Source organism: Lynx rufus, unplaced genomic scaffold (assembly GCF_022079265.1).
Source record: "Lynx rufus isolate CCGP_SWC_20201006 ecotype Redwood Valley unplaced genomic scaffold, mLynRuf1.p SCAF_2, whole genome shotgun sequence".
NCBI classification, from domain to species: Eukaryota; Metazoa; Chordata; class Mammalia; order Carnivora; family Felidae; genus Lynx; species Lynx rufus.
In genome coordinates, this window is record NW_025814834.1 from 126,183,119 (window position 1) to 126,209,169 (window position 26,051).

Below are 26,051 nucleotides of genomic sequence, written 5' to 3' on the forward strand. Positions count from 1 at the left end.
CATCACCAGAAATTGGTTTCAGCCAAAGGGCAGAGGAAACATCCAAAGAGAAACGCAGAGCTGAGCCACCTGCTTCAGCTCCTTGTCCAGCCCAGGGGCATTTCCTACAGCATCCCCAGAGCAGGGACCATCAAGACCACAGAGGAGGCGTGGCTTCCACCAGTTAGCAGCAGCTACATTAAATTTGTCTAACTAGGGGCGCCTGCCTGGCTCCGTTGGTTAAGCATCTGACTTCAGCTCAGATCATGAACTCACGGTGGTGAGTTCGAGCCCCACGTTGGGCTCTGTGCTGACAGCTCAGAGCCTGGAGACTGCTTCCGATTCTGTGTCTCCCTCTCCCTCTCTCTCTGCCCCTCTCTCGCTCATGCTCTGTCTCTCTCTCAAAAATAAATAAACATTTAAAAAATAGTAAGTAAATAAATAAATAAATTTGTCTAAATAAAGGTTGTTTCTTCCAACTCCATGCTTAGGGAAATTCATGTTTGAGAGGTTAAGAAGCAGACATTATATATATATATATACATATAATAATTAATATATTTTATATAATTATATATTATACTAATGTGTTAATATAATATGTAATTGTAATATATTATAATATGTTTTAGAATGTATTATATAATATATAATATAATATACAATATATAATATACCATATTATAATAATATAATATTTTATATCATAATTATTACTATATAATATATAATAATTGCAATTACTATAATAATTATAATTATTAGACATAATATATAGTAATTATAATTATTATATATTTTTAATGAGATTTTTTTTAATGTTTATTTATTTTTAGTTAAGAGAGAGAGAGAGACAGAGTGTGAGTGGGGAAGGGGCAGAGAGAGAGCGAGATACAGAATCTGAAGCAGGCTCCAGGCTCCGAACTGTCAGCACAGAGCCTGAAGTGGGGATTGAACTCATGAGCTGTGAGATCATGACCTGAGCCAAAGTTGGACGCTTAACCTACTGAGCCACCAAGGTGCCCTGCAGACATGATATTTGATTCATTTTCTACTAAAATGAAGTTTATAACTGGAAGATAGAGAAAGGAGAAGCACATCCAACATATTATTAACACCTGGACATGTTATTAACACAGCTGCCTCTCTATAAATCCCAGGATGGAAAAAATGGAAAGGCCTCCATCAATGTTACACACGGAGGAGTCAAAAAGACAGAACCTTGGGCATATGCCTCAAAATGTCTTAGTGATTCAACAAGCACTTAGAGGACTAGACTGTTTATAAGGAAGATAATGTAGAATAAAAGCAAACAAAAATTCTTTTTTTGTTGTGGAAAAAAACAAATAAATGATCAAAGAAATAATTGTTTCTGTAACAAATACGTACTGATCAATTGTTATATGCCAGGCACAGTGTTTGGTGTTGGGGCTGCAACAGCGAACAATAAATGATAAATGAAGCCCAGCCCCTGGTCTTATCAGATTCACAGCCTGTTGGGAGAGAAAAACAAGTCAACAGACAACTTCCACACCCTGTGATAAGTGCTACAAGAGCAACTAGTCAGGTTCTCATTCCTACCTTCCACCCTTTGTGCCCAAATTCATCTATAGATCAAAAACTGTCCCAGTCAAAATCCCAGCAGGCTTTTTTGGGGGTAGAAATTGACAAGCTGAGTTACAAAATTCATGCGGAAAGGTAAAGGACCTGGAATTGTCAAAACAACTTTAAAAAGAAGCACTAAATTGAGAAAGTAACTCTGATTTCAATACTTACTATAAAGTTCAGGCCATCAGGACACTGTGGTCTTGGCATAAAACGTGCCTGGAGGGTAGAATGTGAGTGGTCTTGGAGAGAAAAACATTGAAACAGGCAAGCCATGGCCTATTCTGAGACTTACTGCTATCTCCCGCTAGTTGTGGTCTCTGGGCTTCAAAACAGGGGTGAATTAGATGATATGTTGGCTTTCTCACAGCTCTGAGAGGCCAAGTGCACGAGGGCACAGCTACAGCCTGCACTTGAGTTGAGAAGTCATGAATTTCACAAATAACTCGAGAATAACACTGGGCCATCATAAGCAGGCGAGGAGGTCTACATACTTTGCCTAGCAGATTGACATGAGAGAAGGGAGAATGACATGGGATGGATTCACAGTGTTCACATCACGCGCGCACACACACACACACACACACACACACAGGGAGTAGACCCTCAGACCAATAAAGACTGGCCAATTCCCTCTTCCTCCCCTGCTGCTTCTGGCCAGAATATCCAGCTGTTCAACGAGGTGATCTCCCAGAATTCTTTACGCCTGAACTTCCTCTCCCCCATCCCTTCCCCATCAAACCACAACTTTCCCTCCCTGAAATTTTGAGGGCTGCTTTGACAAGAATTGGAGTCAGCCTGGTCCCAAACCTCTGCTTCTCCTCAGATGTCCTTGGTCAAGTCCCTGAACCTCTCTGTGCCATAGTGCCCTCTCCTGGGCAGTGGGGATAACAGTCGTACCTCTCAGGGTTAGGGTGGTGGGTTAGTTACTGTAACTGCTCAGGACAGTGCCTGAACAGTCACTCTTTAAGTGTTGCCATTGTTATTATTTGGTTTATTCTATTCTTCCCCACAGGCCATGGTGGATACCACTTGACTCTAAGAGCCAAGGAATCTGCTGGGAGGGATGAAAATAAGAGACAGGAGAGAGGTGGTTGTGGCCATAGCATTCACTAACCTCACTCCCATCCCATCTGCCAAATCTATCTTTCCTCTTTTCCTCTCTGCCTCGGTGTCCTGCCCCCTCCACTTTGACTTGTCTTCACCCTCCTTCTGAATCAGGAATCAGGCCTGGGAGATGGGGTCAGAAAGGGGGAGGAGGAGGTAATAAAAGAAGGGGACAAAAAAGAGAAGTGGAGATTTCTCTCTCCCTTCCTCTCCCCTCCCCTCCCCTTCCCTCCCCTCCCCTCCCCTCCCCTTCCCTCCCTTTTCCTTCCCTTCCCTTCTCTTCCTTTCCCTTCCCTCCCCTCTTTTCACTCCTCTCCTTTCTTTTGGGTCAGACTTCTAGAAAAGGGCCTAGATCCATTCCAGTCCTGCTCTTTTGTAGAAAGAACTGTTAGCTGTGTTATAATCATACTGTATTAAGTAGGTTCCTTGTCCCCAGGGTCACATCACCAGAGGCTATCCTGGGTCAGCCTCACTCTGAAGTCCAAACTCTTTCTAGCTCCCCATACCTGGGAAGAGCACCCCACCCAGGCAGGGTGCCCTCCCTACTTACCTCTACCTTCTGCTGACCCCACACCCAGCAGTCTGACATACCTTCCCCTCTCAACTAAAGCAGCTGGCTTGCTTCACTCCCCCCACCCCCAATTTCTGTCAAATTTTCTGCACCCACTATTTGACATTCTCTGATGTTTTCTGATCTTAAGACAAGGATTAAATTTTTAATCAGCAAAGTACAATGTTCATTGAATTCAAGTATCTGGTAAATGTCATCAGTGGCGTCCAAACCTACTCTCCCACCCCCACTCACCTCTGGTCCCCACCCCACATTGGTGAAGCCCATGTGGGTGGGGAGCAGAAAGCCTGGGGTAGGGCTTCTCATTAGCTTGAGAGGTTGCTTGCATCAAGTGCCCTCCTCTGAGCCCAGGGTTGGGTGCAGCCTGGGAGTGAGCAGGGGCCCTAGAGCCCTGTGGGTCCTCACAGTGATATTTTGGAGGCTGAGCCCTCCTGTTTACCTGCTTAAGTTTTGATGGTTTCTACATGTTCCTACTGGGTCTTACTTTCTCTCCTGTCCTATTCTCCCCTCTCCTCTGCCTGGGTCAGATTGCCATAATGGTTCTCCCTCCCTTGTCTGTCGGTCCATCTCTTTCTCTCTCTCTCTCTCTCTCTCTCTCTCTCTCTCTCTCTCTCTCTCTCTCTCACACACACACACACACACACACACACACACACACACTCCACAACCGCGGGAAGGACTAGCACAGAGAAGCCCAGAACAGGGAGTGGACTGATGAGCTGAGAAATAATGGAGATGATTGCAGTGCTCCCAAGAGTGCTCCCATCTGCGTAAGTGAGCTTGGAGAGGGAAGAAGAAGCTGTTCTTCCTCCCAGAGTCCTCATGGTCTGCCAGGGGACAAGTCCCCACCTCCAAGCACATATATAATGACCCAGAGGCTACACAGGAGCATGTGTGGTAGATATTGGGCCAGTGTATGGGGGGGGGCAACACCAACCATGGACACTGGCCTGAAGGTGGGGGTTGGGGGTAGGAGAAAGAGGGGGTTTGTCTCAGAGGAGCCACTCTGGAAAGTAAGAGGGCTGGGGGAAGGGAGAGGACGCTGAGGTGGAATCAGATTGACATACAATGAAATATTTGCCAGAGACTAATTTCTCCTCAAAGGAAACCCATTCTTAGGCCCTTCATCTGTGTATTTATTTCAGAGCCATTTAGTTTTCCCTGATCCAGGGACAGGAGGAGATATCGCAGAACAGGAAGCTAAATGTGGTGTTTATTCTTTGTTGGGACAACCTCCCTTCAGCCCACATCCCCAAGCTTACCTTCTCCCAGCCCAGAAGACAGGAACAATGAATACTTACTTTATGTCAGTTGCTCTCCATAGACTTACATCATCAATCCCAGACTTTAGCCTCTACTACAAGGCTGTAATCATCAAGACAGTATATTATTGGCACAAAAACAGACACATAAACCAATGGAATACAATAGAGAACTTAGAATTGGACCCACAAATGTAAGGCCAACTAATCTTTGACAAAGCAGGAAAGAGTATCCAATGGAAAAAAGACAGTGTCTTTAGCAAATGGTGCTGGGAGAACTGGACAGCAACATGCAGAAGAATGACACTGGACCACTTTCTTACCTTATACAAAAAACAATAAACTCAAAATGGATGAAAGACCTAAATGTGAGACAGGAAACCATCAAAACCCTAGAGGAGGAAACAAGCAACAACCTCTTTGACCTCAGCTGCAGTAATTTCTTGCTCAACACGTCTCCAAAGGCAAGGGAATTAAAAGCAAAAATGAACTATTGGGATCTCATCAACATAAAATGCTTCTGCACTGCAAAGGAGACAATCAACAAAACTAAAAGGCAATCAACAGAATGGGAAAAGATATTTGCAAGTGACATATTGGACAAAGGGCTAGAATCCAAAATCTAGAAAACACTCACCAAACTCCACACCCAAAAAACAAATAAGCCAGTGAAGAAATGGGCAGAAGACATGAATAGACACTTTTCCAAAGAAGACATCCAGATGGCCAACAGACACATGAAAAGATGCTCAACATCACTCATCATCAGGGATATACAAATCAAAACCACACTGAAATACCACCTCACACCAGTTAGAGTGGCTAAAATTAACAACTCAGGAAACAACAGATGCTGGTGAGGATGTGGAGAAATGGGAACCCTCTTGCACTGTTGGTGGGAATGCAAACTGGTGCATCTGCTCTGGAAAACTGTGTGGAGGTTCCTCAATAAATTAAAAACAGAACTACCCTACGACCCAGCAATAGCACTGCTAGGAATTTATCCAAAGGATACAGGGGTGCTGATTCAAAGGGGCACAAGTACCCCAATGTTTATAGCGGCACTTTCAACAATAGCCAAATTCTGGAAAGAGCCCAAGTGTCCATCAACTGATGAATGGATAAAGACGATGTGGTTTATACATCCAATGGAATACTACTTGGTAGTGAGAAAGAATGAAATCTTGCCATTTGCAGCAACGTGGATGGAACTGGAGGATATTATGCTGAGTGAAATAAAGTCAGTCAGAGAAGGACAGATACCATATGTTTTCACTCATATGTGGAACTTGAGAAACTTAACAGAAGACCATGGGAGAAGGAAGAGGAAAAAATAGTTTCAAACAGAGTGAGAGGCAAACCATAAGAGACTCTTAAATACAGAGAACAAACTGAGGGTTGATGGGTTGATGAGAAGGGAAAATGGGTGATAAGGGCATTGAGGAGGGCACTTGTTGGGAGGAGCACTGGGTGTTGTATGTAAGCAATGAATCATGGGAATCTATCCTCCAAACCAAGAGCACACTGTACACATTGTATGTTAGCCAATTTGACAATGAATTATATTATTAAAAAAAGGAAATGTTCTGTATCTTGATCGTGGTGGTGGTGTACAAATGTGTCAAACCTCACTGAAATGTCCGTTTGAAATGGGTGCATTTTATTGCATATAAACTATCCCTCGATAACTTAGATTTTTAAAAATAAGAAAGCACAACATTCATTGGGCTTCAGTTTGAACAGCCTGCACCTTTTGTACTCCTCCATTTGCCCTGGACTATTCTGCCTGGAGGCTTTTTTCTTTTTTAATTTCTTTTTTATTTTTTATGTTTAATTTTTTTTTACATTTATTTATTTTTGAGAGAGTGAGACAAAGTGAGAGTGGGGGAGGGGCAGAGAGAGAGGGAGACACAGAATCCAAAGCAGGCTCCAGGCTCTGAGCTGTCAGCACAGAGCCCGACACGGGGCTCGAACTCACAAACCGGTCAGGTCATGACCTGAGTCCAAGTCGGATGCTTCAGCGAATGAGCCACCCAGGCACCCCATCTGCCTGGAGACTTTTTCTGAGTGCCACAGGGCCCGCCCTCGAGAACAATCCAAGAGTTAACCCGCCAGCAGCTCTGGTGGACCCCTGGGCCTCCAAGCGGGAGGAGGCGACACAAGTTCGGTCACAAAGGCCAGCTGAAGGAGGCGGTGGGTGGGGACCTTTCGTGTCGCCTCCTCGCCGGGTGTGGGGGTCGGATCAAGCCAGCCGCCAGGGGGTGTCGTGCGTGCAAACCCAGCAAGGCCTGACCTCAGCGAAGCACGCCTCCGCCCACTTGCTCAGGCCACTGCGGGGAGGCCGGATGGGCGAAGCGGGACTCGGAGCGCCTGTCCCCTCCTGGTCAAGGACCCCGCCCTCGCGTCCCAGAGGCCACGGAATGGCACGGTGGCGTCCTGAGACCTGGGTGAACCCGATTCGGCGGGGCGGGCGCGAGGACGCCGTCCACTGCAGGCCCCTGGCCCTGAGGCAGGCAGGAGAGTCGCCTAAAAAGGGCGGAGCTGGAAAGGACAAGCCTCCCTCCCGGGAGCACCCCACCGAGGAGGTGCCTCCCTCTGGCTCGACGGAGGCCCGCTAATCAGGACTCAACCCCGCGGGCTCGGAATCGCCAGGAGCTTTCAGGCACACTGCGCCCCACTTATCGCCCACTGAGGTGCGTCTTCCGGACACAGCCCAAATCTGCGCGCTCATGGGCTCCCGCGACCGCCTAGACCCTCCTGTCACCACCCCCATCCCTACTCCTGGCCCGCACCGCTCATCGACCAGACCAGCCTCCCTCCCCCAACCCAGCACACATCCTCGTTCTCCTGGGCCCAACCCAACACACACACACACACACACACACACACACACACACACACACACCTACACCACGACCCCCCACTTCACCTCCCGCTCCTTCTCCCTCTCAGATATCTTCTAATTGACTAATGTCTACAATTGCAACCGTTTCCATGTAAACGTAAAAGATTTTCTTTTTTTTTAATTTAATTTTTTAATGTTTATTTATTTTTGAGAGTGAGAGAGCACACGCAGGGGAGGGATAGAGGGAGAGGGAGAGGGAGACACAGAATCCAAAGCAGACTCCAGGCTCTGAGCTGTCAGCACAGAGCTTCACTCTGGACTCTGAACTCCCAAACCGTGAGATCATGACCTGAGCTGAAGGCAGAAGCTTAACCACTGAGCCACCCAGGCACCCCTTCAAAGATTTTCCTGTAAAGATTGTTGATGTTCAGTAGGCTTACTAGCAGCTTAATGTTTAAAAATCAACAGTTGAAAGCAAACAGCGTTTGCACATCTCGTCGGCTGGTGGCTGGCTTCCCAGCTCTCACTGGGAAGGAGACAAGGCCTTGAAGATTGTGCCAGGTATCACTCCCAAGTGAGTAGGGAGAGGGTTAACATTAGGCAGGGAGAGATAAGGGACCCTTGGGGAGGCAGAATGCACCTGCAAGTGGGAGGCTGAAGAAGCAGTGAGGTTTGGAAGGGGAAAAAAGGATAAACATACTCCAGACCTGCCTGGGTTTAGGGCCATGCGTGGAGTCTCACAAACTTTCTGATAAGGTCCCAAAACAGTCAGAGACAAAATTCCTCAGTGGCTACCCAGTCGGGACCCCTCTCCCCCTAGAGAGCTTTATACTTTCCCTCAATAAACTCTATCGCTTTGCTCACTCTCTGTTGTCCGTGAGATGCATTCTTCAATTCTGTGAGATGAGGACCAGCATCTCTCCCACTCTCCTGTAACACAAGGAGGAAAATTCAGCGCTCCCATCCCCACAGGCCACCCACATAGCTCCATCACGAGGAGCTCTGAGGGGCCCCAACAGCCCTCACTTAATCAGCTACCAGCACCTCTGTGTGTCCACCTCCCAACCCTCATCAAAATATATCAGAGCACATGCTCCATCACGTGCCTTCCGGGGCTCAACTCAGACCCTGGCTGGAACAGACCATGCTGGGTCTGGGAGTCCGTGTGCGTAGAAGTTACAGAGAAACATAACCGTGTGCCAGAGTGAAAGGGAAGTCCAACGTTCCAAACCTGTGGCAAGCCAAAGGGCCCACCCTAGCCTGTCCCTCCTAGACAGTGTGGCCTCTCCTCTTTGCCCACAATTCCCAGGTATCTGGTTCCCTGCAATCGCCACAGTTCATCTCCAAACTCCTCTTCTAGCCTTTCCTTGCAATTAGCCAACTTTTGAATGGTGGCCCCTTAAAACATGAGTAACCAAAAGTACCGATGCATGCTTAGTAAATATTTGCTTTTGTATGAGTACTGCCCAGAAAGGGACTCCAGTGGAGGGGTTACAGGCCCTGGGGAGGGCACTGTGTTGGGCTTTCAGGTTTTTCAAGCAGTGCAGAGGCAGTCACTGGTCTTGTGCATGGGGTGGGTGCAGGCACTCACACCTCTGACTGTGGGAGAGACCAAGGCAAGCATCCATTAGGGAATGGAGAGATAATCACAGTTTGAAAATATGCCCCATCTCCCTCCCTCCTCTCTCTGCACCCCCAGGCAACCCCTGCTTTTGGCTCAAGGCCTGATTACTTCTTTTATGGAGTATTACCAAAGCTGCTAACTGGTTTCCCTGTCTGTATAGTCACCCCGTCATCTAGCCTGACAGCCCTGTCTCTAATGTGGCAACCTGCCTCTGCGCTGGCCCGCAGGCCCTTGCAAGTTTCTTCATTGTCTTGAGGTAGAATTCAGACTGTACAGCATCCAGCTTCTTTCTGAGCCCAGCCTCGATCAATTCTCAGCCTTGTCTCTCACCATCGCCCCTTACTCCTTATATTCCAGCCACAGCTAGCTACTTACTTGAACTTGTCTCAAGACTTCCTCCTTTGCAAATGCTTTCCCCTTGGCCTGTGTTCTCACTTTTCTTTACACACACATACACACACACACACACACACACACACACACACACACACACACACTTTTACCTGGCTGATTCCCACTCACCTGTAAAGACTTTGTTCCCAGGATGCCTTCCCCATGCTGGATTTAGTTTCTTTTCTAAACAGTTTCTACTGTAGCACAGAGGACACACCTCTATCGTGACATTTATTACCCAGTTCATCCCTCAGCCTCTCTCATCTTTTCTAAGCATTAATTGTAAAGCATTTGGGCTCTGGGTAGCTCAGTCCTGGAGGAGATGCCCAGAACAGAGTCCATGTGTGCTGCAAGAATATGACCTTTAGAGCTAAGCAGACCTGGGTTCAAATCCTATTCTGCTTTATTTTTTCCTGTGTGATCTTTGGCAAATTATTCAACCTCTCTGAGTTTTAGATTTCTTGTCTGTAAAATCAGAATACACCTGACCTTATGGAATTGTGGCGAGGATGAGATGACGGTGCACATCAAAAATGTCTGTACGTCAATTCTCACTTTAGCATGCACTTTTTTCTGGTCCTGAACTCTCAGCCAGTGAGACAGTTACTGAAGGGAGAAACCTGCACTATATATTGGTCATTGACTGGGGGCATATACAGCATTCTGGAGAACATTGCCCTGCCCAGTGTTGGCATTCAACTTGTGTTGACATAGAGGGTCCAAAAGATTGTTCTACCATTCCTTCAGGCCGTTTACTTTAAGGTGATCGTGCACGTGGTAAGACCCGTGAATTTTATGATCATGAGCCCATTACCATACTTCATCTGCTGTTAAATGAGCTCCTTGGTCAGAAGCTCTACTTAGTGGAATACCAGGACAATAAATAAAATATTCTATAAGACTGTAGATGGTGCTTTTGGCAGAAGCACGTGAACAGGGAAGAAAAATCCATGTCCAGAGTAGGTATCTACTTGTGAGAAGAAGCACTACTCCTTCCATTATGGAAGTGTTCCAAGATAATCAACCTAGCACCAAGTGGCTGGCTCCTCACCCTGGAAAATGGTGCCAACATCGAGGGTTCAGTGCTGATCTCTGCTGTTGGCAGGTTGAGCGCTCAGTAACCATATCAGACTTGATGCATAGGAGCCCATATCATATAAATCATATATACAAATCATATAAACTGATTTATATCAGTTTAGAATAGTTCAAGCACATACCTCTTCCCCCTTATCCTTGTCACCAATTTCCCAAATACATTCCCTCCAATACTCTGAACCTAAAAGCCAAACCTTTAGCCCCCAGCACATACATCCCCTTTCTTTAGCATCTATCTGTACCTCTGACCATCTCTCTTTTCAGGCAAAATGAGCACCTATGCGTACTGCTGTAAGTTCTGCACACTGGGAAGACTTTAGTGTCCCCTCTGAGTGGGGTAGTAATGCTGCAGCTTTCTGCCTTCAGTTAGTACCTGGAATCATTCCAATTATGCAGAAGCAACTCATAGCATGAGGAACCATCAGTGAAGCGGGTCAGACTTTTTTTTGTTTCTCAGTCAACTGGTCATAGAGAACTTCTTGTGAGACCATAGGTATGGGGTGAGAAAGAGGAGGCGGTTTATTTTTGTAAAATATGCATTCATTTTTGAGAGAGAGTGTGTGAGCAGGGGAGAGACAGAGAGGGGGACAGAGGATCTGAAGCAGGCTCTGTGCTGTCAGCAGTGAGCCTGATGCAGGGCTTGAACTCACAAAACGCGAACCGAAGTCAGATGCTCAACCCACTGAGCGACACAGGCACCCAAGGAGGTGGATTAGTAGGAATCAGAGCCATGGGAATCTGAGGCACATGTTCACGCAACTTCCTTTTTTGCCTTTAGAACTTGCTCAAGTCCAATTGTGTATACATACCACTCCCACTGATAATGGAATACTGCTGTGAATGCCCATTTTTATGGCTTTGTGGCCAAAACACCCTGTTTATGATGGGCGGCTCAGGTCATAGGTAACATGGTGATTCACAAACATTTAATCTCTAGTAGGGTCCAATAAATGCTGGAAGCTATCCTTCAAAAGGAAAATAGTTATCTGAAGAGAATGGCATAGTTTGATCCATTATCCTAAGAGTTTACTCTGACTCGTCTTCAGAGACTGCCAAAAGCTCTCTACAGTGTCTGTGGCTCCATACAGTGCCAGACATTTTAAGCACCATTGGATGTGACAGTTAGTATGGCCCAAGGGGCAGATAAGTTTGCACAGCAGCGTGTAGTTTTTGCAGAGCCTTCCCTTGTTCTGGATCCTACTCAAAACTGGCAGACTTTTGACTTTTCTGACAAATTAGTCAGAGCAGCAAATGAAGAATATGTTATTTTCAAAATCCAAAAGAGGTCTATGAAGCATTGTACCTCTTCCTTCCTGGGAGAAGATACCAGGGGCAGTGGCTTGTCTTTTACCACGAGAATATTTTGATAGGCAAGAATACTTTGATAGGCCTCCAATCGCCAGGATCCTTGAAAATTTACCAGAGTGGCAAGCTCCCTAATCTCTGTAGGATTTATTTTACACCATCTGGCATGCATGTGTCTTACCAAAGCGTCTAGAGCACTTACTGCTTCCTACTGAACAGGTCCATCCAACATCATGGTATCCGTGTGGTTGACAGAGCCCTGAGGAAAGAGAGTGAAAGTGTATTGCTGGCCTTGCCAATTGAAAGTAAACTGTTTCTGGTGATCTTTACGAACAGGTGCAAAGAAAAGACATTTTCCAGATCAATACCTGAATAACAGGTGAAAGGGATGTCTTTGCTCCAGTAGAGAAACCATGTCTGGAACGGAAGCTGACACTGGAGTCAGCCTGATTAAGTTTATGATCATGCACTGTTATTCTCCAAAACCCATTTATTTGTATTCTACACAGAGTAAACAGGCAAGCTGAGAGAGGATAATCGCCACTACCACATCCTTCAAGTCCTGCTGGTGACACTCATGTCTGCAATCTCTCCGGGAATGATACCACTTACCATTCTGGTAGGTACAGGCCATTCTAGAAGTTTCTGCTTGACATTTCCCACCATAATAGCCTCATTGTATGTGTTAGTGAACCAATATGGAGTGGAAATAGAAGTGGTTCTTCTCATTCCTATCCCTAACGATTCACTAGCAAAATGCTACTTCTCATTCCTAAAACTTAGGGCACTGCTGATTTAGAGGTATTAGTTTCCAAGAGAAAGATGTCTCCCCCAGGGGAGACAAAAAATGATCCTATTAACATAGGGACTAACATATGCCACCTGGCTATGTAGAGACTGCCACCTGGCTACTTTGAGTTTGGTTTTCAGAAATCTCAATCCTGCAGCTACAGGAAATAAAGGTTTATTTTACGGCAATCACAGAACAATCCTGCTCCCTTACGTATGTCTTGAGTTGGGAACTTATAGCCCTTTGCTTATAGTTTTCTTTCTCCAAGTTCTTGAGTGCACTCAGAAGCAACCAACTAACCTTATTGTACTCTTTATTTCCGTTACATTGTTCAGTGGTAGCAACTACTTGGTCACCCAGAGCCCTGCCTACTGTAGGTATCTCGTTCTAGCTGAGTTCAAGTGGTAACTAATGTACCTGTCTTGCCACCACATGCCATGGTCTACCGGTGTCTCCTTTACCATGAGCAATAGGGTCATTAATGCCTTCAAATCTAATCATAATAACTCAAGATTCCCTTCCTTAAGGTTCTATTCTCTGGAACTATTTCTACTACCTATAAGGCATTTGCTATCAATTTGATAATGATACTAATGGTGTTAGGGCTCCGTCAGGAAGGGAGAAATAGTAACAGTAATTGTGTAATAAGGGATTTAGTAGAGGAACAAAGCTTTAAACATTTTTGGAGAAACTAGGGAAATAAGCATATGAATGGAAAAGTTGGAAGATCAGAGAAAAGTCACTAATCAACCTTCTCAAATCAGGCATATCCTGTTAGAGCAGGATCTAAAGAGCTGGTGGAGAAGTTTATGCAGGACACTGTTTCCTCTCCATCTGAGGGTTGGCTCGGGGTTGCTGTGGGTCAGAAGGGCTAGATTTGCTGAGAAAAGCTTGATGTGGAATGAGGGAAAATGAGTACAGCCTGGAACCTGCTGGCACCTGTAATCATGACAGCCTTCAGAGAGTAATTGCTATTGCTGCACTTCTCTGCCTTCCAACTTCAGCAACTCTAATCTGGAACTATGCAGGGAAGAGAATTCTGGGAAATAGTGTTTCAACCTACCCAAACCACCACAGTACAAAACCGCCACATGCCATGTATTAGCTGCCTGATGTTGAGCAAGTTGTTTCATGTCTGTGAGTTTCTCTAAGTCTCTTTTCCATCTCAGGATTTGGACATTGTCTTCTGGAACATTGTCTCGGGTTTTCTGGAATATGCCCTGTTGCTGCGTATGTCCCACTTACAGGTCTCTTGACAGGGGCACTACCTCCTCTCACTGGCCACCTATGACTCCCTCTCAGCCCTAGGATTTGTGGTGGCCTTTCCCTAGCTGGGGTTACCTCGCCCTTCCAGGCAGCCCTCTTGGGCAGTCCGCACAGGCCCTCGGAAAACATACAAACATCTGTGGTCTGCTGAGCTCTGGATGTGCAGCTTGCTCCCAAGAGAGTTCTCTGGGCTTACTGTCCAGGACCGCAAGCTGACCATAGCCACTGACCTTTAGATCATTTTCAGGCCTGAGTCCCTCTGTCCCCCGCTGTCCAATTGATTTAAGTCAAGCTCTTTTGAGTTCTTTTCTGCAATCCCCCTAAGTAGGGTATAGTAAGGATCAACAGCTAAATCTTCCCCTTGGCTGGGGAAGGGAGGAAGTGGCAATCCTCTCCAGATAGATCATCACTACCACCTGCCTTTCTACTTGAACTCTTAGCCCTCTCTTATATATTCTGGAGGTGGGTAATGGACTATTGATCACCCCTTTTACAAATCTGTAGAAATACTCTACCATCTTGATTAGAATGTGGGGGTAGTTAAGAATAGTTGATACCTAGCTTTCTTTTCCAAACTTTGGAGCCTCTGCCCACATTTTGAGATGGGTAAAGTCCCATTTAACATACTGTTACCTATATAAAGAGCCTAGCATGATGCTTAACACATGGTAGACATTCACTAATAGAGGCGATGATGGATTGCCAAACACGTGGATCGATCCAGACTTCTAAATGGCTGGAATCCTCTCCCCCTAAACCAGTCTAAAAAGGAGTTTGTAGCCTCACATAAGGCTTAAGAGGTAGTTGCCTGGTCCTCCTTATGCCCAGTCTACGTGTCTATTACAAATACAATGTCTAGAACCACCTGAGTCCAGTAGCTCCTGTGCCCGTGCACACACCCAGATCCACAACCCACACTCAGGGACGAATCGCAAGCCCAAGGAAGTCAGGAACCAGCTTAGCTGCTCACACTGGGGGAAGAGAGAAATGAGCTTTCTCCTGTTCTGAAGTCACATCTCAGCCACAGAAGGTGGAGTGGGAACATGCAGTCGTGTGCTGAGCCATGTGTAGCCAGCATGCCCTGGTCTGACATGCAGGCTGGCATCTGTCTTCATTAGTCAGTCTCTGTGCTAATCTAGTTTTTATATATTTTTGAGTAGCAGCCTTGTTTGTGGGCATGGAGATACTCCAATCCACAGATGCACAGAAACACCAGCAGCATATGTATATACACAGCACATGCAGTTACTTTCCTTAAGTTTAAAAGCAGAAGCTACATGAATTTGGAAAATATAAACTCAGCTGACTGACCTGGGGTGTGATAACATGCTAAGGAAGCATTATTCTATTTCAAAGTCTTTCTCTTGGCCTCTTAGCCTTTGTGACTTCATTTCTTCCGTTGTTAGGTCTCACAAGTGGCACCGGAAAGGGTTAAAGGAGACATAAGCACAGCCTCCAAGAAATCCCAAACCCAGAAATACACAACCCAGAGTTGTCATTTTCCAGATTGCAGGCACGTACTGAGAAAGATTCAATTAAAACACTAGGGCTGGGATTGGCAAAAGTTTTCTATAAAGGGTCCGACAGTAAATATTTTAGGCCTTGTGGGACATATGGTCTCTTTGCAATGTCTCAGTTCTGCTGTCCTAGCAGGAAAGTAGTCATAGACAAAACAAACAAGTGAGAGCAGTGATGTTCCAATGAAATTTTATTTGCAAAAGGAGTCAGTGGGCCAAATTCAGCCCACGGGCCTTAGTTTGCAGTCTCCCACTCTAGAATCTAAAGAAGCCAGAAGCCATCAAGACTGGCTTCACAGGTATTCCAAAGGTTGATAAGGCCTTCATACTGTGTCCTCCAAAAAGGACAAAAATCAACTATTTTGGGTGTGGCATCAGTTTTCTTCTATTACGTGCTGTGCCTTGATATTTTGATGTTCGTCTGAATGAGTTATCCCAGTCCCTCCTTTTTGTCTTTACTTCTCTCTTTCTGTGTATATTTCTCTAAAGGCTTCCCATTCTTCATTCTGTCCCCTTGCACTCACAGGGTTTGGAGACTTTAGAATAAGACCCCTTCACATCCATCCTTGCTACAATCCTGGCTTCTTTTCAGGTTCCTCATCTGTACTGGAGTACAGAGGCATGTAAAGAACACTTGTCTGGATCACTGGGTAGGACATACTGTGTGACTTTGAGCCAATCACCTAACCTCTCTGAGCCTCCCTTTCCAAATCTGTCAAAGGGAAAAGTTGCCTAATTGATCTCTAAAATTCCTTCTAGCTCTAAGCTTATGATTTTAGGAAGCTTCAGCCTCAACCTGAGGCAACTGTCTGGGACCATTAATTATGATGTCACTCTCAGACCTTAATGAGACTGCCAGGAGGTCACAGAAATTAGCCACATGATCTCTGGTAGTCGGCAACCTTCCTAAGGCCTCACAGCTGGGGAGGTGAGGATACCAGATAATGTGAGAGAATCTGGAGGGTCCAGCCCACCGACAAATGACTCCAGGACCCCTATGCTCCAGGAAAATTAGTTTGCATTCCTAAACTGCCTTTGAAGTTGCTACAAAACGTGCACTAATATTGACTTAGTTGGAAACATGACCCTAGGGAGCTCCTGTTGGAGGTGGGAGGCTTTCTTTTCTCCACCAGACCCTCTTGTGTTGTGTGGAGCTCTCCTGGCTGTGTAAGGGACACCCCTCAAAGCCCACCAAATAAATATATGAACAGGTCTTGAGGAAATGGAGGCAAATTCCAGCATATGCCAAAGGAAAGACGCTTTTTCTGTAGGCAGAGATGAGGGACATCAGGGAGGGCCAGGGAACCAGGACCTTGGGTGAGGCGGGAGCAGGTGGAAGTTGGCAGTTGAGGTGGGGGCAGTGGGGGAATTTAACACAAAATCACCCCCATTCTCTTGGCTCATAGTCCAGTCGTTTGTGGATGCAGCAGATGGGCAGGGGGCTGGCGCCCTCCCTCTGCCTCCTGGACACAGTCTCAAGGGATGGGGAGGGAGTGGAGAAGCCCTCCTGGCCTCCAGGAGAGCAGGCTCTTATTGTCTGACTCTGCTAAAGCTGCCTCATTTGTAGCCTAAATAATTCACTCACCAATCTCTCAAGGAACATTAGAAGAAAAACAAAACCCAACCCAGCCCTCATGCTCAGGTTCCCACTGCAGGCAAGTCCGGCCAGGAGGCTGGCAGGCAATCCCAAGCTGCAGAGATGGCCTGCCTTCAAAGGTTCATCGGACAGGCAACCTTCCAAAAATGGCCTGGGGTCTGGTTTTGGACAGCTTTTTGAGCTAAGAATGGTTTTTACATTTTTTAAAGGCTTTTTAAAAAGACAAAACAAAACAAAAAAACAGCAGCAAAGAAAAATTTGTCAGAGACTTCCAGTGGCCTGCAAAGCCTAAAATAATTGCTATCTGGCCCTTTCCAGAAGACTTGCCAGTCCCTTAATCCATTCCCTGGTCTTGAAGGAAGTGATGACAACCTCTGACCTATTCCTTCACTTACCCCACTCCCTGACACCACTAGGTGCAGAGATTCAAAGTTGGCAGACTTCTGATATTTACAGTCTAGTGAGAAGCTGGCATCATTTCCCACTCCATTACCAAAAGCAGAACTAAATACAAACAGGAAGATAAACCCTCGAGTAGGGTGAACAGTCTTGGTTTGGCTGCTTGGGGAAGAAGGGAAAGAAGCAGGGAGAGGCTGAGATTCAGCCTCAACCCATCCTCTGGGGGGGAGAATTCAACATTGGTCTCTGCTGACACCCCTCCCCTCAAGCTGCACTCCCTTCCACACACGCCCTGTGATCCTGGTGATCCCAGCTGATCCCAGCTCATCTTCACAGTCACTGAACCTGTAATTCTTTTACTGATGAGATATCCAACTAGCCCGTATCTCTGAGTCTCTGAAGCCTGCGTGTCATTCTGACTCTGACAAACCTCAATCCTGGACAGAGGCTCCATCCAGCCCTGCAAGGGCTCCTCTACTGCCCAGCAGGGCCTTTGAAGGGAGAGGACTGTGACCATCTCTGGACTCCACCCAGAGCCTCTCCTGAAGCCAGAGCCTCTGGGAGTTACATACAAGCCTAAGCATTCGGGGAGGGATGCGTCAGCCTAGACAACAGGGCTGCCAGCTCAGAGTGTCTCAGGTGTAACTGGGCCAAGTGACCTCTGAGCTGTCATGAGGGCTGTTAGTAATTTTGGAGGCTGAAGGCAGAGTGGAGATCCCGTGGTCCCACATCCTAGCATCTAGGTATTCTGGATTACTTCAGATAACAAGGACCTGTTCTGGCATCTCCCAAGAAAAATGGTGCTGCTCTCCTGCCAGTCCTTTGCAGCCTCCTGTTCCTGCAAACATGGAAGGCCCAGGTTGGAATCCCACATCCGGGCTAAGTGAAAGGTCTGAGAGATTTGGGAGCCCAGACTGGGAGATCTTGACCAACTCATCTTAGTCTCGGGGACTCAGCTTCCTCATCTGTTGAAATAAGCAAACAAACAAAAACCTGAGGTGCTTGGATGGTGGTAATTTTAAGGTCCTGTCCGTCCCATACCCGATGAATAGCCCAAACCAGGCCACACCTTTGCAGAAGCTTTGCTGGAAAGTTGACTGGCTTCATCTCAGCTTTCCTTCCCCAAGTCAACCCGGTCCCATGCAAATGAGATACAGCTGGTCTCTCATCAAGGGGAGGGGGTTTCCCCTCAGCATGTTGGCAGCTTGCTGGGTGTTCAGACCCATGTGAGGGAGGCAAGTGGAGGGGGGTGGATGTGACCTCTTATCTTCATGCCTTGTGGCGAGGAGGTGGCTGAAGGGCCGTGGGAGTCTCACCCTCGCACCCCCAACAGGCCCACAGCATGTGACCCGGAAGCCGCACACAGTGTCTTAACCTAAATTAGCTCAATTGTCTTTCAACAACTCTCCAATTTGACTGGACATCCCTCAAGGGCAGGGACGGTATCTTGACCTTCTTCTGGGTCCCCCAGGAGAACCCAGCACAACACTAGGTATGTGGCCGGAGATCCGTCCTTATCGGCTGAGCAACTCAGTTGAAATGTCCCTGGAAAAAGTGATCTTGCACTTGGCACAGGGCGTGTGTCCAGGTAAGTGAATCTCCATTTTTGCTGGCTGATAATGATACCATTCTTCAGTCCAGGGCTCAGTCAAGCTGTCTTGTCCAGGCCGTGACCCCAGGAGCTATCTTGTGACCTAGAGAGCGGGTGATGGGGAAGGTTAGAGAAGGGAATGCCCAAGACTCCCCAGGAGATGTAGGTCATATAAAGGTCGTTGCTGTTGATCCCTTCTCCCTAAAGCAGTGCAGGCTGGGAGAGCATGGCTGGCATGGCCCACACAAACATAAATCAAGCACCCCTCACCACTGCTTGCTTCGGAGTAGCTAACCAAACTGCAAACACCGCAATCTATATTGGCTATAAACCCAAACCTATAAAACAGTGACAAATGTCACGAGCTCTCTGGCGGGTCTCGCCATCTTCCGGTCTTGACTATACTCAGGATGGCGTCTCCCTTGCCTGCTTGCAGACAGGATGCTCGGCTTTACATCTAGTCACACTTTTTCTTGCCGTAACTCCTCCTGTTCTGTGTCCTACGAATATGTTGCTCTCTTCAGAACCCTGAAGGCCACCTTCTCCTCTCCGTTTACATGTCTGCTTGTCTGCTCTGTGTGGTGGTGGGAAGGGAAGGCAGAAGGCAGGCTTCTGGCTTGCCCCAAGTGTCACTGATCTGCACAAATGCTGATGACAGAGCCATGCAACTGATTAGTTATGACACACATGGAATTGCTAATGAGTTTGATAAAATTTTAATTACCCCTTGTTCTGCGGGGCAGGCAGCAAACCATGAAAGTAATAATCCTCTTGGGTGCTGTTGCAGTAAGATGAGAGGAGGACAGGTGTGAGCTGCAGGGAGTTAATCCCGGGGGTGGGGTGGGTCTGCAGTAGGGGTGGGTGGGCAGAGATTCCCCTCAGAATTATCTGAACAATTTCCTAATTCTCTACTTCGTTCTTAAGGACCTGACATTTTCTGGGAGTCAGACTCACCCTGGGAAGAAGAGAAAACGAAGGGATATGGAGCATTAGGATTTGCCCAGGACACATAAGATTTCAAATCCAGAGGCCCTAACTCCAGTCCCTGGAGTCGGGATAGTCCAGGGGACTGACCATGGATGTGCCCACATGTTTCACGGATCTCCCCTTGGGATGCCGACAGCCTAGACTCCCAGGCTCCCGTGCCCCCGGTTCCAGCCCACGTGATAGGGGAAGCGTAGGGTGGGGTGAAGTGGCCATCGCTGGATACCTTGGTGGTTTTGACTTTGTGTCCGCTGCTGCAGCTCCATCCCGACAGGTCCGGGAGCACTTTACACTCCTCCCCTGGCAGGCAGGGCTCCATCTGACACCACCACTTCTGTAGGACGATGGAGGCTGTGGGAGCAGGAGGCAGTGAGGGCAGCTCTAAGCTGTCCTGGAGTACAGCGTGCAGTCAAGGGTGGGGAGTCTGTGCGGAATGAAGTGCAAGTTTGCACACCGCTGGCTGTGAGCCCTGCCTTCCCCTGTCTTTCCCCTACTCCGGGCTGCTCAGAAAGGCAGTACTCAGGCTGAGGCTGGGGCACACAACCGTATCAAAGTCAATCCCACTGACCCCTACGTGTCGCCAAGACAGCACGGGGTGAAGGCAGGGGAAGTTCTCCAAGGAACCCTTCAGTTGAGTCACCATGGCATTAGCAGAGAGGCACGGTCTTCAACGTACCCACTTGGTGTATGTGAGCAAGTGTGAAAGGGCTCCACAGACCAGGAGTGCAAAGCAGGCGTGCATGTGAGCACAAGTGGGCATGTTTACAACATGGTCACGTGAGTGTGAGCATACAAGCATGGGTGCAATCATGGGGGGGAGGGGTGAGTGAAACATCTGTGTCCATGTGAGGGGAAGGTCAGGGCCACAGGAGAATGGGCAGGGGTGTGTGTGTGTGTGTGTGTGTGTGTAAGACACCTCAGAGGCGCAGGAGGAGAGGTCAAGGTCTGGGGGAGTTAAGTGTGAGTCTGGCAGGATATGTGAAAGGATTCATGTGACAGAATGCGTCTGCGTAGCACCTGGCAGCGAATGTGGATGAGAGGGAGGGATGAAGTGGGGATGGTCCGTCTGCCCTCCTCCCCCCAGAGGTACCCAGCATTTGAGACTAATTGCCAAAGCCCTGGGATGGTATGAAACCATATCCCGAGCAGATGGTGTGGCCTAGACAGACCTCCTTATCTCTGTGATCGGGCCCTCCCCGCCGGGTCCCGGCCTCTCACTCACCATCCACGCAGGAGGGCTTTGCCCGCGTGGTGCCGGCCACCTGGCCGGGAAAGCAAGAGCATTTGACAGTCTGGGAGCGCTCCTCGATGCGGTTCCGGTTGCAGCAGCGATGAGCGGCAATCACCTCGCAGGTGCCCTGCTTCACAAGGACTGAAGTGGCCAGACAAGATGAGGTGCCCAGCCCAGGCCTGCAACCCTGCTCCCCTCCCACCTGCCCTGCACATCCTCCAGGCCCTCCTCCCCGCCGAGGGGAGGGGTGTTCAAGAGATTTCCAACTGCAGGGGAGGAGGAAACACAGGAAATCCTCCAGCTGCTTCAGTGTTCCTATCCTTCCTTCTTCCCCAGTCAGGCCACACTCAGCCCTCTTTGGCGGAGCCTGGCCCTTGGGTGGAAGAGAGGTAGGATTCCCCACCAGCCCCCACTTCCTCTGGTTTTGTCCGGTTGAGGGCAAGGGCCCCGGGGGCTTACAATGCGTGGAGAGGATCGTGGAGAGGATCATCCGCTTACACAGGCTTTAGCCATCCCAGAAGGAAAACCACAGAATTAGGCCAGGAGGCAAGACTTAAGCCTCCACCCCAGGGCCTCTCTCCCTGCAGAACACCTTCTGGCCTGGAAGGAAAGGTGAGCAAGGGGTTTGCCCACACCTTCTCTGGGCTGGGATAGCAGAGGGGGGGGTGGATATTCCTGGGCGAAAACCAGAGAAGGAATCAGAGCCCCTAGAATCTGCACCCTCAGCCTCAGAGATCTGCCTGTGTGGAATAGGGTGGGGTGGTGTCCAGCTCTCCAGGCATCCTGAGAAACCCTGTCCCAGGCTCTGCCACCTCCCCCAAACCTGTGGGAGTTGGCGGCTGCAAGGAAGCTGAGGCGAGGAGGGTCCACAGCCAGGCCAGGTAAAGTGCCAGCAGCCAGGGGCCCGTGCTCCAGTTCTGAGAGGTCCTCTCACGCATCCTGCGGAGCGAAGCACACACCCTGCTCAACTCTGGGCAGGAGCTCCCCACAGTCCAGCCCCAGCACGTCTGTGCCACGCGCTCTGGGAGGCACAGAGGTGGGCAGGACATGCACACCTTGTCCCCAGGCAACTCCCGGCCTGGCACAAACCATACAAAGTGGTGAGCTCTACAGTAGGGAAAGGGAGCAGGGAGATTGTCCTGCTGGGAAAAGCACGGACAGCTTTGTAGGGGAGATAACATTTAAGAGGGTGTTGAAGGATGAACCAGACGTGGTCCCTTGGAGGGCTGTGACACAGAAGCAACCATACTGCTGACTCCCAGTTTTTGAGCCCTTGACCCAAGCACTTCACATACATGCTTTTGCAGCCTTCACAACTGTCCTACAAAGTAGGATTATTTGTACCTATTTGACAGATGAGCAAACTGATATTCGAAAGGCTGGACGCAACCTAAACAGCCATCAATAAAGCATGGGCTAAATACATTGTGGAGCATCTGTACAAATGCAGTTACATCCAGGCAGCTATAAAATAGACTGAGGAAATGCTTTAGGTACTGAGCCATGCAATGATCTCTAACGATAATCCACCATTAAGGGGTTAAAAAGCAAAGTGCAGGATGGTGTGTATTAAATGCATAAAAGGGAAAGATTATATATGTTGCTTAAATATGCATAAGCTAGCCCTGGAAAATGTACCAACGAAACATAGTAACATTGATTGCCACCAAAAAGGGGAACTGGTTGGCTGAGAGATGGAGGTAGAAGGGAGACTTACCTATTGCTTTTTTATTTTTTCGGGTTTTGAACTGTGGGAATGTGGTCGCAATTCAATTTAAACAGATTCAAATTAAAAAAAAAAAAGAAATGAAATGAAATGAAACTAGGGCTAATAGTTAATAGAAGTCAAATGACTGTCCAAGGTCAGGCAGCATGTTGGGTGGCAGAGGCCCAGAGCGCAGAAGCCTGCCCTATTCCTCCTGCACCACTTTGCTTCTCCTCTTCCCCCCATCCTTGATGGGTCCCGCCTCCCATCTATCCCAGAGGAGGAACCGGAAATGGAGGGGATCCCAAGGAAGCAGAGGCATAGAGCAGCAGGGAGCTACCCAGGCATAGAAGGAGCCTGGACCATCCTCTCTGCTGCACTGCTGGCCCCTTGGGACATTATTGGGGTCCCTCAGGTGTCAGCACCATCCTGGGAACACCAGAGGCCAAGCCAAATGCCAGAACTTTGGACAGAGTGCTTGATTTCTGTACCACCCCCCTCCCCCGACCCCCATCCCCACTTCAACTCTCTCCCATGTCAACTGTCTCCTCACTCACCTTTTTGGGGATCTTTCAGCTTCTGTCTGTTCATCCACTGGCCTCAGACTCACTCTACCTGGACAAGTAAGAAAGACTTTTTGGGGCCTGCAAGGGTTAGAAGGAGCCCATGGTCCTGTAGGGGGTGAGGGAGGGCCCGGGTAAGGACAAGGGGTGGCACTGAAGTAGAGGCCAATTCTGATGCTTCCCCAAGGTGCAGGGCAGGACACAGAGTCTCTCCTCTGCCTTAGGAATTCGCAGGGATCCTTGCAGACTGTGGGAACAGGTAGGGCAGCTAGCCTGAGCAACCTAAGGGTTCCTCTGCCCCATGGGGGGGGGGATGGGGGTAGGGTAAAGTGGGGTGGATGGTAGAGAGGGGTCTAGGAATCAAAGTTATCTCCACTCTGGCCTTGGGGTGGGGGGTGGAGGGAGCTGAAGGCCAGTGAAGGATTCCTGAGCAGGCTCTGACAGAATTCTGCTCCAAGAGACACCTGGAAAAGACCCCAAGGTCTTGAATCCTTTTGTCTCTACCCCCGACCCTCACTGCACCCCTGTCCTGGACTCACACAGAGCTGGCTCAGCTCTGTCACCCTCACCCCCATTTCCCTTCCAGAGGGCTAGAATGGGGTTCCTCTCAGTCTCTAGCCTCAGGGGCCCCAGCTCAACAGCTTCTCCATTTCTCCCTATGGCCTCTCATCCCTCAGCCTCTGAGGGGAGGTGGAGCGGAGGCAGGTGGGAAGGTGGGGCCCAGAGAAAACTATGGGGATGGATGGAGGAAGTGGTGCCAATACCCCAGGAGTGTGCTCCGCGGGCAAGAGCTTCCCAGAAGGTTTATCTCTTTTCTGAGTAGGTATCTCCTCTCCCCATCGCCCTCAGGAACCTTCATTCCCATCATTACAAATCCAGCTTTGTCTTCTCTCAGGCAGTTCTCATCCCTTTTCTCTCTGAGCTGCCACACCCTCCAAGCCAACTCTCCCATGAGCCCCAAGACCCAAAAGATGGGCAGCGTGCATTTGGGCTGAGCTCTCTGGAATTCTATTCCCTCCTTCAGAGAGACGGTGGAGGGGGCGGGGAAGGGAAGCTTCTGAGATTTTCCTGGGCTTCCACTCTCCTGCCTCAGTTTGCCAGGCTGTTTTTCCCAAACCCAAGATGCAGGCTATGGGGAGGCTGAGTTAGCAGCCCGCATAACAGCGTGGAGTCGAGGATGTGGACCACAAGAGCCTTTAAGCTTGCACTGCCTTCTCCCGGCCTCCTCCAGCGCTCGCCCACTCCTCCAAATTCTGAGCCCCCACCCTCCGGATCTATCTGCCCCTCGGCGGTGCCCACTTGCCTCTGAGTCCGGCACCAAGACTCCGAAAGGCGGACTTCGGGCCGGAGCGGCCGGCTTGGGTGCGTGTCGAGTCTGGAGCCCTGTGTCCCTCACCAAGTTGCGGCGTCCGGCAGGCGACGGGGCTCCGGCCAAACTGGCATCACGGTCGTGCCCGGCGCCGCTCCGCAAGGCTCAGGCGGGGTCCTTCGGAGGCTCCCGCCGGCAGCCCAGGGCGCGCGCAGCTGCCGCCGCCTCCCGGTCGCCGGGGGCCACCCCCGCTCCGCCAGCCCCTCTGCGGGCGCCACCGCCTCCTCTCGGACAGCTCCCGGCGGGCGAGCGGGCGGGCACAGGCGGGCGCAGCGGCCCCTGGCGGCCGATGGAAGAAGAGCGAGGAGGGCCCAGCCAGCCCCCGCCGCAGCAGTCCGGGTGAACATCTCCCCGGTGCAGGCCGGGTAAGCCAGAGAGGTCCCCAAAAACTCTCCGTCTTGTGGCTTGTGGGGTGGGGGTGGGGGGCTGAGTATAAGGAGGGATTGCCAAGATCTCCAGGGGGGTTGAGTCTTGAAGATTCTAGAAGTGCACTATCCAGAATGATGGCCACTAACCACAAGTGGTTATTGAAATTTACATATGGGAGTGCCTGGGTGGCTCAGTCGGTTAAGCCTCCAACTCTTGATTTCCGCTTAGGTCACGATCTCACAGCTGAGTTCAAGCCCTGCATCTGGCTCTGTGCTGACAGCCTGAAGACTGCTTGGGATTCTCCCCCTCTGGTTCTGTCTGCCCTTTCCCTGCTCATGCTCGCTCTCTCTCTCTCTCTCTCTCTCTCAAAATAAATAAACTTGAAAAACTAAAGAAAAATAAATTTACATATAAAGTTACATATAAGTTGGGTGGCACAGGTGGTTAAGCATGGGACTTCCACTCAGGTCATGACCTTACCGTTTGTGAGTTCCAGCCTGCATGGGGCTCTGTGCTGACAGTTCAGAGGCTGGAGCCTGCCTGGATCCTGTGTCTCCCTCTCTCTCTGCCCCTCCCCCACTCTCATTCTGTCTCTCTCTCAAAAATAAACATCAAAAATTTTTTTAATTTAAATTTACATATAAACTAAATAAAATCTAAACATTGTTTCTTTTTTTTAATTTATTTATTTTGAGAGAGAGAGTGCTTGTGAATGGGTACCTGCGCATGAGTGGAGGAGGGGCAGAGAGAGAGGGAGAGAGAATCCCAAGTGGACCCTGCACTGTAAGCCCAGAGCTCTATGCCGGTTAGAACTTACAAACCATGAGATCTTGACCTGAGCAGAAATCAAGAATCAGAGGGTTAACAGACGGAGCTACCCA

The 26,051-nt window shown here is 48.8% G+C and overlaps 1 protein-coding gene across 1 annotated transcript; it reads right to left on the minus strand.

Annotated features, from left to right (window-relative positions):
• Window positions 1-18,872: 18,872 nt before the first annotated feature.
• On the minus strand, window positions 18,873-22,102 carry TAFA3 (TAFA chemokine like family member 3). The gene is given in 6 exon segments (XM_053722191.1): window positions 18,873-19,030; window positions 19,033-19,052; window positions 20,160-20,299; window positions 20,302-20,357; window positions 21,156-21,305; window positions 21,988-22,102. Coding segments are annotated over 6 exon segments (639 nt in total).
• Window positions 22,103-26,051: the final 3,949 nt, after the last annotated feature.